Raw genomic sequence first — 15,000 nt, 5'->3', positions numbered from 1 at the left:
TAGCTTTAAATTGCTGCATAGATTGAGATTATCCAAACCTTTGATAATCTTAATACTTTATCAAATCACTTATTGCCCCTCTTTTTTTCTAAGGTAAATGAATTTGAGTCATTTAGGATTTATTTTTGAGGCCGGTAATCATCTCAGTACCTCACCTTTGTACTTTCTCCTTTGATCTACGCCATTTTAAGTAAAGTGACCAAAGTAATATAATATGGTATTCAAAGTAGAGACCCACCAGTGAATCGTGAAAAGTGAGGATTAGCTTCGTGCGACTTAATTTCACCGTCACTGCGCTGCTCACTTTTCTTTAGGGCATCAGACACTAATACAACCAGTCTGTTTCCTAAATTACATACTTTAACAACAGGATTCATGCTGTAGTTTACCGTCTTCTTTAAACTACCATTGTATAAAGTTCTACTTTTACCTATCTCAAAATTCATTTGCCATCTGTGGGCCAATTTCATCAGTTTACCGATGTCAGTTTGAAGCTGTAAACCTTTGATATCTGCTGTAGCTTTATATTCTAGCTCAACATCGTCTGCAGATTTCTACATTTTACAACGTAATCTCACGATTCCTGTGATACACCACTTGTTACGTCTAAACATTCTTAGGTCTAATCGCTAATCAGTACTCTTTATTTGCGGCCAGTTAGCTAATTCAGCAACTACAACCCCGTCCTTACAAGTGATTTAACTTTTCCTCGTGATATTTTATGCTGAACTTTATCAAATATTATCTGAAAAATGTAGGTAGCTGACATCAAACACTTTACTTTCATCATACAGGTTGATTATATCATGAAAGAAATTAAGCAGATTTCTAGAAATGGAGGATTTCCTCGTAACCATGAAGAGAATTATAGTTCAAGAGATGATTCTTGAAGGGAGCTGCAATACTGTCTATAAGTTTACCAGATATAGACATCAAACTACTTGAGCGATAACGGGCAGAGACTCATGTTGTTTTTGAATATCGGCGCTAGAACCTTTCCTGTAGCAAGTAATGTATTGAAAAAGGCAGATATGAACTTAACTGTTTCATCCTCATCCTCTCTCATTGTTCTTGGATAAAACCTTGCGGAACTTGGGGTAGTTTTTTCGCATAAACTATTACTACAAGGGTAATGAACAAGGAAAATGTTATATTATACATATAACAGAACATACATACCATTTCATATCTTTGTCTTTCTGCCTGACAAGTTTCATAGATCTGACTTGTTTGACCATTAGCGGCACACATGAAATCATGAGGAATGCAGTTTCTCATGTTTGTCTCGACCACAAAATATGTTTCGTGTATAATATATTAATCCTTGTTAGTTATAACTAGGAGTTTTAGTCAACCGGAAAATATAAAGCAAAAAAAATTTCTGGTTTATGTAATATTTTTCTAATGATTACCTATATTCTCTTTAAGCACATAGACCCTCTGGGAACGTGTGTATAATTCATAAGAATAAAATCTTCCCAGAAAGAAGCGAGCGAGATGGAATGATACACTTTTCATTCTGAAGCAAATCCAGAACTCATGATAAGATGTCGTGGGCACCGAAAAAAGTTTACGTTAAGCAACACACGAATTCCATTTTGACCTTATAGATACAGTCGCGATATCCTCTACCACTTGCATTTATGGACTCGCCTTCAGGAAATATTTCACAATTATCTATTTCCCAACACACAGAAGAGTCACGACTGAAGGGATACTTCATCTATAGAAAAAAAATGTGTAAGACTTCAGGATGTTTCTCTTGATAAGAAATTACAAGACTAGGGATAACGTAACGCATCATAGTGTTCCATGATATAATCTTTCCAACAGAGTCTCATGATATCCTCCACAGGCAACTGACGTATTACGAGTTATTATGTCTCCTTTACAGAAGAGACCCAGAACTTCATGGGCCACAGACTGCAAGGGGTGGCAGTGCGATTCTACCCATATGTTGACTTCAAGAGGGACCGGCAGGAGCGGGGCACGACGGTCACACTCCGAGACTCTGTGGACACCAGGCTGCTTGCTGCCTTCTCTTCGGCTCTTAACTTCACGTAAGAATCTCGAAAACACCCTGAGCTTGTACATGCGACGAGAGAAATAAGAATTTCGGGTTCGGCAATATGCATGTGCTATATGCACTTTCTGGCACATGTCAACACATGCATTACCACCAACAATCCCTTGAGAAATGTTTACTTCCGATCGTCTCTGGTGTCACTCTTTCTTTTCTCATTATCATATTTGAAGGACTTCCCCTTGAGTGAACTTTAATCCTTCCCCTTGGATGTCCTTGAATCCTTCCCCTTGGATGTCCTTGAATCCTTCACCTTGGATGTCCTTGAATTCTTCCCCTTGATTGAACTGAAATCCCGTACGCCTTGTAAGACTTCCGGGGTGCCGTAATAGCTGCGCTTATGTTGATGTGCAGCCGAAAGCGCGAAATGGACCTCAGAGACCTGCGTGTCTATTGTAAAGGCCTCTGTACCTTTGTAAGTCACGATGTCTGGCTTCCTAAAGGACCCCACAATCGGAATGCGCAGCTCGCAGGACACCTCGTAACCCTTCTGTCTCAGTCGTCCGGCTAAATAGGCACTGATGTTGTCGTGACTCTTTATCCTCCCGCCATGAGTACGAGGGCACATCTGTGCGATGTGCCCGAGCGTACCCAGCTTTTGACAGGTGTCACAGACGCTGTTGATCTCGGGCCGGCCTCTGGACGCTCTGGCAGGGTTGGGCAAAGCGCCAATCCTCACTTGGACGGCCTTGACATAGTCAGAACCGGACAGGAAAGGGTTCCCGCTATTCACCCATCTGCTGATCTGAGGCAAAGCAGCAGATGGAGCGAGACCCGCACCGTCAACGGTGCTGACCAGATTGGTCCTCCATGCGTGATGGCGTTCGAGTTTGTTCCCCGCCTGCCGACCAGCAATGCATGCGGGTTCAGTCCTGCGCTGCAGCTTGCTCAACACTGCAGGCTCCCGGACAGTTGCCTGAATCACCGGGTCGATCGAGGTGAGTAACTTCTCAAACCTGGCTTGTTTATTCAACCGGGCGGTTGAGACAAAGTCTGGTATACCCAGCCCACCATCTCCTGCCGTCGAATGGAAGTATGCGCAAGGCACGTCATGGGCCAGGCGGAGCCAGCGGCGGACCACCACACGCACCTGCCTGTCCATGCGTGCTAGTTGCGTCTTATAGACTTCCCCCAACACCAAGCGATGCATGAGCTTTGGTACCAGATGTCCCACAAGCAACACAATTCGTTGTTGAGGTATCAGAGGGGCTCTGGTGATGTTATGGAGCCCCTCTTCTAGCAGGGCACCGTAGGACTTTCGCCGGCCTCCAGCTCCGACAAGGATGCCGAGGTACTTGTAATCGTTCTCAGCATTCATGGATCCGACAGCGCTACCCAAGACTTGGAACGTCCTGTTCTTGTTGACGTACCAAGTCTTGCGTTTGCCATCGACCTCCATGCTGAGGGTACGACATCTCCCTGGGTTAACTTGAAGCCCACCCCCTGCGAGGGTCTCGGCCATCACGTTCATTGCCTGTTGCATGCCAGTGGGCGTCTGCGCTACCAGGACCAAATCATCGGCGATCACCTAACCCAACCCCTACACCAGTCTCCTTCACCCTTGCGATTCCCTCGTCAATCACAAGGTTAAGGAGAATAGGTAATAGTGGGTCAATCTGCTTGACCCTACGAGTCATATTTATCCTTTCCGACATCTCGTCGCTGCCTTCGATGTGTGTGAAGGCTCGGTCATACGTCGACATGATATATGCCCTGACGAGGGCTGGATTGCCCTTCCACGACATGGCCCGCTCGATAGTGCTATGATTAACACTATTGAATGCTTTGGCCATGTCGAGGAATGCCAAGTGCACACTGTGGGCGTGTGCCCGCGCACGACCGACGATCGCATCCAAGATCGTGAGGTTCTCAAGGCATCCGTCCATACGAACGAATGCCTTTTGAGCTCCATCGATCTGGACGAGGCTCGAGATGCGGCTGCTAGGTATTTTGTGGAGCAGACGGACTACGGCACAAGAGATGGTAATTGGCCTGTAGTCCTTGGGTTCAGTTGGGTTAGGTACTTTAGGTATCAGCACCGTACGATTTGCCTTTAGTGGTTCTGGCATCGCAGACGTAGCTAGCCACAGGTTGAACATTTTGGGCAAGATCCTCGGAGGAATGGACTTTAGTAACCGAGTCGACATCCCATCAGGACCAGAGGCAGATGTTCGAGTGGCTTTGAGGTGATGTGCTACCTCGCCTACGGTGACAACTTCTGCTAGTTGTCCATTTTCATGGTCATAATCAGTGATGGCATGTTCGTCCAGCTCAGATGGTCGAGAGAAGAGAGCCCCCCAAAAGGGGTTGAGGCGTTCCGGCCCAACCGAAGTTGGCGGTACCTCCCAGTCGCCTTTGAGAACCAGTCTAGCGGCCAAAGACCTATTTTCACGATAGATCCTTTGTACCTTCCGTTATTGTTCCGACTTACTCACGCATCTCCTACAGCCGTTCACTTATACAAGCAATGTTCCCATCATCAGTACGATTTCCCTTTTATTCTGAAGAAAAGATGCGTGTAGTAGACAGAGATTTCCATAAAGCTCATACCAAAAATTTGGTGCCTGTTCTCTCAGCTTCAGCAATCGTTGCTCAACTAGAAAGGGATCAGTAATGTAATAACAGGGTCAGTGTCAGTCCATCCAGAAATCTTAGCAGTAAATCAAAGACGCGCTGCTGTATAAAATCATACCATCAAATGCTCTTCCTTCACCATTACACAGATATATCAAATGTATTCTCGTAACTTTCGCAGGCAGCAGTGACGGTACCATTCAAGGTAAGTTGCTAGAAGCAGTGAAAAGTTTTCATCAAGGATGTAAGGCATGTGTAAGAGTAGGAAGAGAGGAAAGTGATTGGTTCCTAGTGAATGTCGGTTTGCGGCAGGGGTGCGTGATGTCTCCATGGTTGTTTAATTTGTTTATGGATGGGGTTGCTAGGGAAGCGAATGCAAGAGTTTTAGAGAGAGGGACAAGTATGCAATATGTTGGGGATGAGAGAGCTTGGGAAGCGAGTCAGTTTTTGTTCACTGTTGATACAGCGCTGGTGGCTGATTCGGCTGAGAAACTGCAGAAGTTGGTGACTGAGTTTGGCAAAGTTTGTGAAAGAAGGAAGCTGAGAGCAAATGTGAATAAAAAACAAGGTTATTAGGTTCAGTAGAATTGACCGACAAGTCAATTGGGAGGTGAGTTTGAAAGGAGAAAAACTGGAGGAAGTGAATTATTTTAGGTAAATGGGAGTGGATTTAGCAGCGGATGGAACCATGGAAGTAGAAATGAGTCACAGGGTGGGGGAGGAGGCGAAAGTTCTGGGAGCGTTGAAGAATGTGTGGAAGGCGAGAATGTTATCTAGAAAAGCAAAAATGGGTATGTTTGAAGGAATAGTGGTTCCAACATTGTTATATGGCTGCGCGGCGTGGGCTATAGATAGGGTTGTGCAGAGCAGGTAGGATGTGTTGGAAATGAAATGTTTGAGGACAGTATTTGGTGTGAGGTTGTTTGTTTGAGTAAGTAATGAAAGGGTAAGAGAGATGTGTGGTAATAAAATGAGGATAGTTGAGAGGGCAGAAGAGGATGTATTGAAATGGTTTGGTCACATGGAGAGAATGAGTGAGAAAAGATTGACAAAGAGGATATATGTGTCAGAGGTGGAGGGAACGAGGAAAAGTGGGTTGGAGTGAAAAAGGTTTTGAGTGATCGGGGCCTGAACATACAGGAGGGTGAGAGGCGTGCAAGGAATAAAGTGAATTGGAACGATGTGGTATACCGGGGTCGACGTGCTGTCAATGGATTGAACCAGGGCATGTAAAGCATTTGGGGTAAATCATGGAAAGTTTTATGGTGCCTGGATATGGAAAGGGAGGTGTGGTTTCGGTGCATTTCACATGACAGCTAGAGACTGAGTGTGAACGAATGTGACCTTGTTGTCCTTCCCCAGCGCTACCTCTCGCGTGCGATGGGGGAGGGGGGTGCCATTTCGTGTGCTGCGGGGTGGCGACGAGAATGGATGAAGGCAGCAAGTATGGATATGTACATGTATATATATGTATATGTCTGCGTATGTATATGTATGTGTACGTTAAAATGTATAGGTATGTATATGTTCATGTGTGGGCTTTTATGTATATACATGTGTATGTGTGTAGGTTGGGTCATTCTTCCGTCTGTTTCCTTGCGCTACCTCGCTAACGCGGGAGCCAGCGACTAAGTATAATAAAAAAAAAGTTGCATGGGTATATAACGATATTTACGATTGAACACCACGTCCAGAGCATGTGATGAATATAATCAAATGATAAGATAAGATACATCGTTTTCCAACTCTCCACCAGTTTTGAGATTCGAGAGGATCCTGAACTCACGTGGGGCAAAGAGAAGGACGGCAAGTTCAACGGGATGGTGGGTCAGCTCCAGCGGGAGGAGAAGGACTTCTCTGCCTCAACGGCGCCACAGCCCCATCGCCTGAAGGTCATGGATCACGCCAGGGCATATCCCTCGGATTTGATGACTGTAGTATCTCAAAAACCGTCACTGCTTCCTCAACACCTCGCATTCATAAGACCATTTACAAGTAAATCCTGGAATTCTATATTCTTGTATGTCTTTATATCATTTTGAATTTGGTTGCAGAATAGGACAGAGAGTCAGCCACACTTAGTGCCAAATTCCTGTCTTTACAAATTAACCAAATATGAATTCTCACTTTCTCATCTAATATCTTGAAGTTAGCCAAATGATGCTTGGCATAATTTTAGTCAAATATCAGGGTCAATGGAAATCTCGGTGGATATACATGTACATAATGTCACCATAGCTGCTTGATTTATTTTCTCATGGATGGGGCACCACAGGAGGTAAATGCAAGGGTCTTGGAGGGGGATGTGGGGGGTATGCAGTCTATACAGGGTGAGGGGTGCCTAGGAAGTGAGTGAAATGTTGCAGGCTGATGAAAAAGCACTGGTGGCAAATTCGAGTGAAAAATTGCGGAAGCTGGTGTCTAATTTTGGAAAATTTATTAGCTTTAGCAGTGCATAGGGACAGTACAGTTAGGGATATGAATTTGACTTCAGGAAATTTGGAGAAAGTGGAGTGTTTTAGATACCCGGGAGTGGAACCATAGAAGGAGGAAGTGGGAAGGTGAAGGTTCTAGAAGAATTGAGGAATGTGTGGATGGCCGAAAATAAGTATGCTTGAAAGTTTACTAGTACCAACGATATCTGGAAGTGAGGAATGTTAGGATGTGAGTAAAAGGATGTACGTGTTTAAAAAAAGATGTAAGAGGACAATATGTGATGTGAGGTGATTTAATTGAGTAAACAATAGAAGGGTAAGAGAGAGGCTCGGTCACAAGACGACTTTGCTTGAAAGAGCTGAGGATGTTCTTAAATGGTTTCAACATACGGAAAATGAGTGAGGAGAGGTTGAAAAAAAGATGTATGTGTCAGAAGTGGAAGGGAAAAGGAAAAGAGGGAGACCGAATTGGATATGGAAGATTGAACGCTTGAGGCCTGAACAGATGGGTGAAAGAAATGTTCGAAATTGAGCGAATAAGGACGCTTATGTACAGGGGGCGGAGTGATGTCAGTTGAGTGAACTAGAACATACGAAGTAGCCGGGTGGAAACTATGGAAAGGTCTGTGGAGCCTGGTTGCGGATGAGGGGCTGTTTTTTCGGTGCATCACGCATGACAGCTACAGAAAAAATGTGAGCAAATGAGGCCAGGGAAAAGGCGAAAAGAGAACAAATGGAAAAATCGATGAAGGGAGCAAGTGGGGAAGTGATAACAAAAAGTGATGGAGTGAGAAGGAGGAGTGAGTATTTTCAAGGTTTGTTGAATGTGTTTGATGATAAAGTGGCAGATATAGGGTGTTTTGGTAGGGGTGGTGTACGAAGTGACAGGGTCAGGGAGAATGATTTGGTGAAAAAGAGATAATGAAAGCTTTGCGGATGATCAAATCAGGCAAGGCGGCGGTTTTGGATGGTATTGCAGTGGAATCTATTTAAAAAGAGGGTGACTGTGCTGTTGATTGGTTTGTAAGGATATTCAGTGTATGTATAGACCATGGTGAAGTGCCTGAGGATTGGCGGAATGCATGCATAGTGCCATTGTACTAAAGCAAAGGGGATAAAGATTAGTATTCAAACTAGAGGGGTATAAGTTTGTGGAGTATTCCTGGGAGATTATATGGGAGGGTATTGATTGAGAGGGTGAAGGCATGTACAGAGCATCAGATTGGGGAAGAGCAGTTTGGTTTCAGAAGTGGTAAAGGATTGATGGATCAGTGTTTGCTTTGAAAAATTTATGTGAGAAATACTTAGAAAAACAAATAGATTTTTATGTAGCTTTTATGGATCTCGATAAGGCATATGATTGGGTTGATTTAGATACTTTACGGAAGGTTTTGAGAGTACTGCTAGAAGCAGTGAAAAGTTTTTACCAAGGATGTAAGGCATGTCTGCGAGTAGGAAGATAGAAGAGTGATTGGCTCCCGGTGAATGTCGGTCTGCGGCAGGAGTGTGTGATGTACCCATATTTGTTTCATTAATGTATGAATTGGGTGCGTAGGGAGGTAAATGTAAGAGTTTTGGAGAAAGGGGCGAGTATGCAGTCTGTTGTGGATGAGAGGGCCTGGAAAGTGAGTCAGTTGTTGTTTACCGATGATACATCTCTTGTGGATGAATCGGGTGAGAAACTGTAAAGGTTGGTGACTGAGTTTGGAAAAGTGTGTGAAAACAGAAAGGTTAGAGTAAATGTGAACAAGAGTAAGGTTAATAGGTTCAGTAGAGTTCAGGGACAATTCAGTTGGAAGGTAAGTTTGAATGGAGAAAAATTGGAGGAAGGGAAGTGTTTTAGATATCTGGGAGTGGATCTTTTTCACTCCGTTCTTCCACCTCCAGTTTGGTCTCCCGCTTCTCCTCGTTCCCTCCACCTATGAAACATGCATTCTCTTTGTCAATCTTTCCTAACTCATTCTCTCCGTATGACCAAACCATTTCAAAACACCCTCTTCTGCTCTCTCAACCACACATCTCTCTTACCCTTTAATTCCTTACTCGATCAAACCACCTCACACCACATACTGTCCTCAAACATTTCATTTCCAACACATCCACCCTCCTGCGCACTATAACCCGGTCTCGTGCATCAAAACTGCTAGCACACTCACTCAGCTGCTCCCAAAACACTTGCCTCTCACGATCTTTTTTCTCATGACCAGGCGCATAGACACTAATTATCACCCACCTCTCTCCATCCACTTTCACTTTTCCTCACATCAATCTAAATTTTATTTTCTTACACTCTATCACATAATCAAACAACTCCTTCTTCATGAGTAGTGCTAATCCGTCCTTTGCTCTTTCCTCAGAGCAACCCCTGATCTTACTCCCAAAGCATTCACAAACCATTCTTCCCCTTCGCCCTTCGTTTCACTCTGAGCAAAAACATCCAAGATCCTTTCATCAAACATACTACCTATCTCTAATTCTATATATATATATATATATATATATATATATATATATATATATATATATATATATGTATATATATATATATATATATATATATATATATATATATATATATATATATATATATATATATATATATATATATATATATATTTCTTTTTTTTTTTTTTTTTGCTTTGTCGCTGTCTCCCGCGTTTGCGAGGTAGCGCAAGGAAACAGACGAAACAAATGGCCCGACCCACCCCATACACATGTATATACATACGTCCACACACGCAAATATACATACCTACAGAGCTTTCCATGGTTTACCCCAGACGCTTCACATGCCCCGATTCAATCCACTGACAGCACGTCAACCCCGGTATACCACATCGCTCCAATTCACTCTATTCCTTGCCCTCCTTTCACCCTCCTGCATGTCCAGGCCCCGATCACACAAAATCTTTTTCACTCCATCTTTCCACCTTCAATTTGGTCTCCATCTTCTCCTCGTTCCCTCCACCTCCGACACATATATCCTCTTGGTCAATCTTTCCTCACTCATTCTCTCCATGTGCCCAAACCATTTCAAAACACCCTCTTCTGCTCTCTCAACCACGCTCTTTTTATTTCCACACATCTCTCTTACCCTTACGTTACTTACTCGATCAAACCATCTCACACCACACATTGTCCTCAAACGTCTCATTTCCAGCACATCCATCCTCCTGCGCACAACTCTATCCATAGCCCACGCCTCGCAACCATACAACATTGTTGGAACCACTATTCCTTGAAACATACCCATTTTTGCTTTCCGAGATAATGTTCTCGACTTCCACACATTCTTCAAGGCTCCCAGAATTTCGCCCCCTCCCCCACACTATGATCCACTTCCACTTCCATGGTTCCATCGGCTGCCAGATCCACTCCCAGATATCTAAAACACTTCACTTCCTCCAGTTTTTCTCCATTCAAACTCACCTCCCAATTGACTTGACCCTCAACCCTACTGTACCTAATAACCTTGCTCTTATTCACATTTACTCTTAACTTTCTTCTTCCACACACTTTACCAAACTCAGTCACCAGCTTCTGCAGTTTCTCACATGAATCAGCCACCAGCGCTGTATCATCAGCGAACAACAACTGACTCACTTCCCAAGCTCTCTCATCCCCAACAGACTTCATAGTTGCCCCTCTTTCCAAAACTCTTGCATTCACCTCCCTAACAACCCCATCCATAAACAAATTAAACAACCATGGAGACATCACACACCCCTGCCGCAAACCTACATTCACTGAGAACCAATCACTTTCCTCTCTTCCTACACGTACACATGCCTTACATCCTCGATAAAAACTTTTCACTGCTTCTAACAACTTGCCTCCCACACCATATATTTTGAATACCTTCCACAGAGCATCTCTATCAACTCTATCATATGCCTTCTCCAGATCCATAAATGCTACATACAAATCCATTTGCTTTTCTAAGTATTTCTCACATACATTCTTCAAATATATATATATATATATATATATATATATATATATATATATATATATATATATATATATATATATATATATATATATATATATATATATATATGTATATATATATTCATTATTTATTTTGCTTTGTCGCTGTCTCCCGCGTTAGCGAGGTAGCGCAAGGAAACAGACGAAAGAATGGCCCAACCCGCCCACATACACATGTATATACATACATGTCCACACACGCACAATATACATACCTATACATCTCAATATATACATATATATACAAACACAGACATATACATATATACACATGTACATAATTCATACTGTTTGCAAAAGTGTGTGAAAACAGAAAGGTGAGAGTAAATGTAAACAAGAGTAAGGTTATTAGGTTCAGTAGAGTTCAGGGACAATTCAATTGGAAGGTAAGTTTGAATGGAGAATAATTGGAGGAAGGGAAGTGTTTTACATATCTGGGAGTGGATCTTTTTTACTCCGTCCTTCCACCTCCAGTTTGGTCTCCCTCTTCTCCTCGTTCCCTCCACCTATGAAACATGCATTCTCTTTGTCAATCTTTCCTAACTCATTCTCTCCATATGACCAAACCATTTCAAAACACCCTCTTCTGCTCTCTCAACCACACACCTCACTTACCCTTTAATTCCTTACTCGATCAAACCACCTCACACCACATACTGTCCTCAAACATTTCATTTCCAACACATCCACCCTCCTCTGCACTATAACCCGGTCTCGTGCATCAAAACTGCTAGCACACTCACTCAGCTGCTCCCAAAACACTTGCCTCTCACGATCTTTTTTCTCATGACCAGGCGCATAGACACTAATTATCACACACCTCTCTCCATCCACTTTCACTTTTCCTCACATCAATCTAAATTTTATTTTCTTACACTCTATCACATAACCAACAACTCCTTCTTCATGAGTAGTGCTAATCCGTCCTTTGCTCTTTCCTCACAGCAACCCCTGATCTTACTCCCAAAGCATTCACAAACCATTCTTCCCCTTCACCCTTCGTTTCACTCGGAGCAAAAACATCCAAGATCCTTTCATCAAACATACTACCTATCTCTAATTCTATATATATATATATATATATATATATATATATATATATATATATATATATATATATATATATATATATATATATATATATATATATATATATATATATATATATATATATTTTTTTTTTTTATCTTTTTTTTATTATAGTTTGTCGCTGTCTCCCGCGTTTGCGAGGTAGCGCAAGGAAACAGACGAAAGAAATGGCCCAACCCCCCCCATACACATGTATATACATACGTCCACACACGCAAATATATATACCTACACAGCTTTCCATGGTTTACCCCAGACGCTTCACATGCCTTGATTCAATCCACTGACAGCACGTCAACCCCGGTATACCACATCGCTCCAATTCACTCTATTCCTTGCCCTCCTTTCACCCTCCTGCATGTTCAGGCCCCGATCACACAAAATCTTTTTCGCTCCATCTTTCCACCTCCAATTTGGTCTCCCTCTTCTCCTTGTTCCCTCCACCTCCGACACATATATCCTCTTGGTCAATCTTTAGTCATTCATCCTCTCCATGTGCCCAAACCACTTCTAAACACCCTCTTCTGCTCTCTCAACCACGCTCTTTTTATTTCCACACATCTCTCTTACCCTTACGTTACTCACTCGATCAAACCACCTCACACCACACATTGTCCTCAAACATCTCATTTCCAGCACATCCATCCTCCTGCGCACAACTCTATCCATAGCCCATGCCTCGCAACCATACAACATTATTGGAACCACTATTCCTTCAAACATACCCATTTTTGCTTTCCGAGATAATGTTCTCGACTTACACACATTCTTCAAGGTCCCCAGAATTTTCGCCCCCTCCCCCACACTATGATCCACTTCCGCTTCCATGGTTCAATCCGCTGCCAGATCCACTCCCAGATATCTAAAACACTTCACTTCCTCCAGTTTTTCTCCATTCAAACTCACCTCCCAATTGACTTGACCCTCAACCCTACTGTACCTAATAACCTTGCTCTTATTCACATTTACTCTTAACTTTCTTCTTCCACACACTTTACCAAACTCAGTCACCAGCTTCTGCAGTTTCTCACATGAATCAGCCACCAGCGCTGTATCATCAGCGAACAGCTGATATATATATATATATATATATATATATATATATATATATATATATATATATATATATATATATATATATATATATATATATATATATATATATATATATATATATATATATATATATATATATATATATATATATATTATTCATTTTGCTTTGTCGCTGTCTCCCGCGTTAGCGAGGTACCGCAAGGAAACAGACGAAAGAATGGCCCAACCCGCCCACATACACATGTATATACATACATGTCCACACACGCACAATATACATACCTATACATCTCAATGTATACATATATATACACACACAGACATATACATATATACACATGTACATAATTCATACTGTCTGCCTTTATTTGTTCCCATCGCCACCTCGCCACACATGGAATAACAACCCAGTCCCCTCTCATGTGTGCGAAGTAGCGCTAGGAAAAACACCAAAGGCCCCATTCGTTCACACTCAGTCTCTAGCTGTCATGTAATAATGCACCGAAACCACAGCTCCCTTTCCACATCGAGGCCCCAGACGCTTTGCATGGTTTACCCAAACGCTAGACATGCCCTGGTTCAATCCATTGACTGCACGTCGACCCCGGTATACCACATCGTTCCAATTCAAGCTATTCCTTGCACGCCTTTCAACCTCCTGCATGTTTAGGCCCCGATCACTCAAAATCTTTTTCACTCCATCTTTCCACCTCCAATATTGTCTCCCACTTCTCCTCGTTCCCTCCACCTCTGACACATATATCCTCTTGGTCAATCTTTCCCCACTCATTCTCTCCATGTGACCAAACCATTTCATAACACCCTCTTCTGCTCTCTCAACCACACTCTTTTTATTTCCCCATATCTCTCTCACCCTTACATTACTTACTCGATCAAACCACCTCACACCACATATTGTCCTCAAACATCTCATTTCCAGAACATCCATCCTCCTGCGCACAACTCTATCCATAGCCCACGCTTCGCAGCCATACAACATTGTTGGAACCACTATTCCTTCAAACATACCCATTTTTGCTTTCCGAGATAATGTTCTCGACTTCCAAACATTCTTCAAGGCTCCCAGAATTTTCGCCCCCCTCCCCCACCCTATGATTCACTTCCGCTTCCATGGTTCAATCTGCTGCCAGATCAACTCCCAGATAACTAAAACACTTCACTTCCTCCAGCTTTTCTCCATTCAAACTTACCTCCCAATTGACTTGATCCTCAACCTTACTGTACCTAATAACCTTCCTCTTATTCACACTTACTCTTAACTTTCTTCTTTCACACTCTTTACCAAACTCAGTCACCAGCTTCTGCAGTTTCTTACATGAATCACCCACCAGCGCTGTATCATCAGCGAACAACAACTGACTCACTTTGCAAGCTCTCTCATCCACAACAGACTGTATACTTGCCCCTCTTTCCAAAACTCTTGCATTCACCTACCTAACAACCACATCCATAAAAAAATTAAACAACCATGGAGACATCACACACCCCTGCCGCAAACCTACATACATCACTTTCCTCTTCCTACACGTACACATGGCTTACATCCTCGATAAAAACTTTTCACTCCTTCTAACAACTTCCCTCCCACACCATATATTCTTAGTACCTTCCACAGAGAATCTCTATCAACTCTATCATATGCCTTCTCCAGATCCATAAATGCTACATACAAATCCATTTGTTTTTCTAAGTATTTCTCGCATACATTCTTCAAAGCAAACACCTGATCCACACATCCTCTACCACTTCTGA

General features: G+C 42.7%; 1 protein-coding gene across 1 annotated transcript in view; it reads left to right on the top strand.

The window, feature by feature from the left end:
• LOC139755696 (glutamate receptor ionotropic, kainate glr-3-like) overlaps nt 1-15,000 on the top strand; it is a 59,699-nt gene that overhangs the window by 538 nt on the left and 44,161 nt on the right. Inside the window, exons 2-3 of the mRNA XM_071674342.1 lie at nt 1,895-2,060; nt 6,414-6,608. Coding sequence (XP_071530443.1) covers nt 1,895-2,060; nt 6,414-6,608 — 361 coding nt within the window. The remainder of the gene's footprint in view (nt 1-1,894; nt 2,061-6,413; nt 6,609-15,000) is intronic.

Source organism: Panulirus ornatus, chromosome 19 (assembly GCF_036320965.1).
Source record: "Panulirus ornatus isolate Po-2019 chromosome 19, ASM3632096v1, whole genome shotgun sequence".
NCBI classification, from domain to species: Eukaryota; Metazoa; Arthropoda; class Malacostraca; order Decapoda; family Palinuridae; genus Panulirus; species Panulirus ornatus.
Note: the sequence above shows the minus strand (reverse complement) of the source record. Positions and strands in the feature narration are given on the sequence as shown.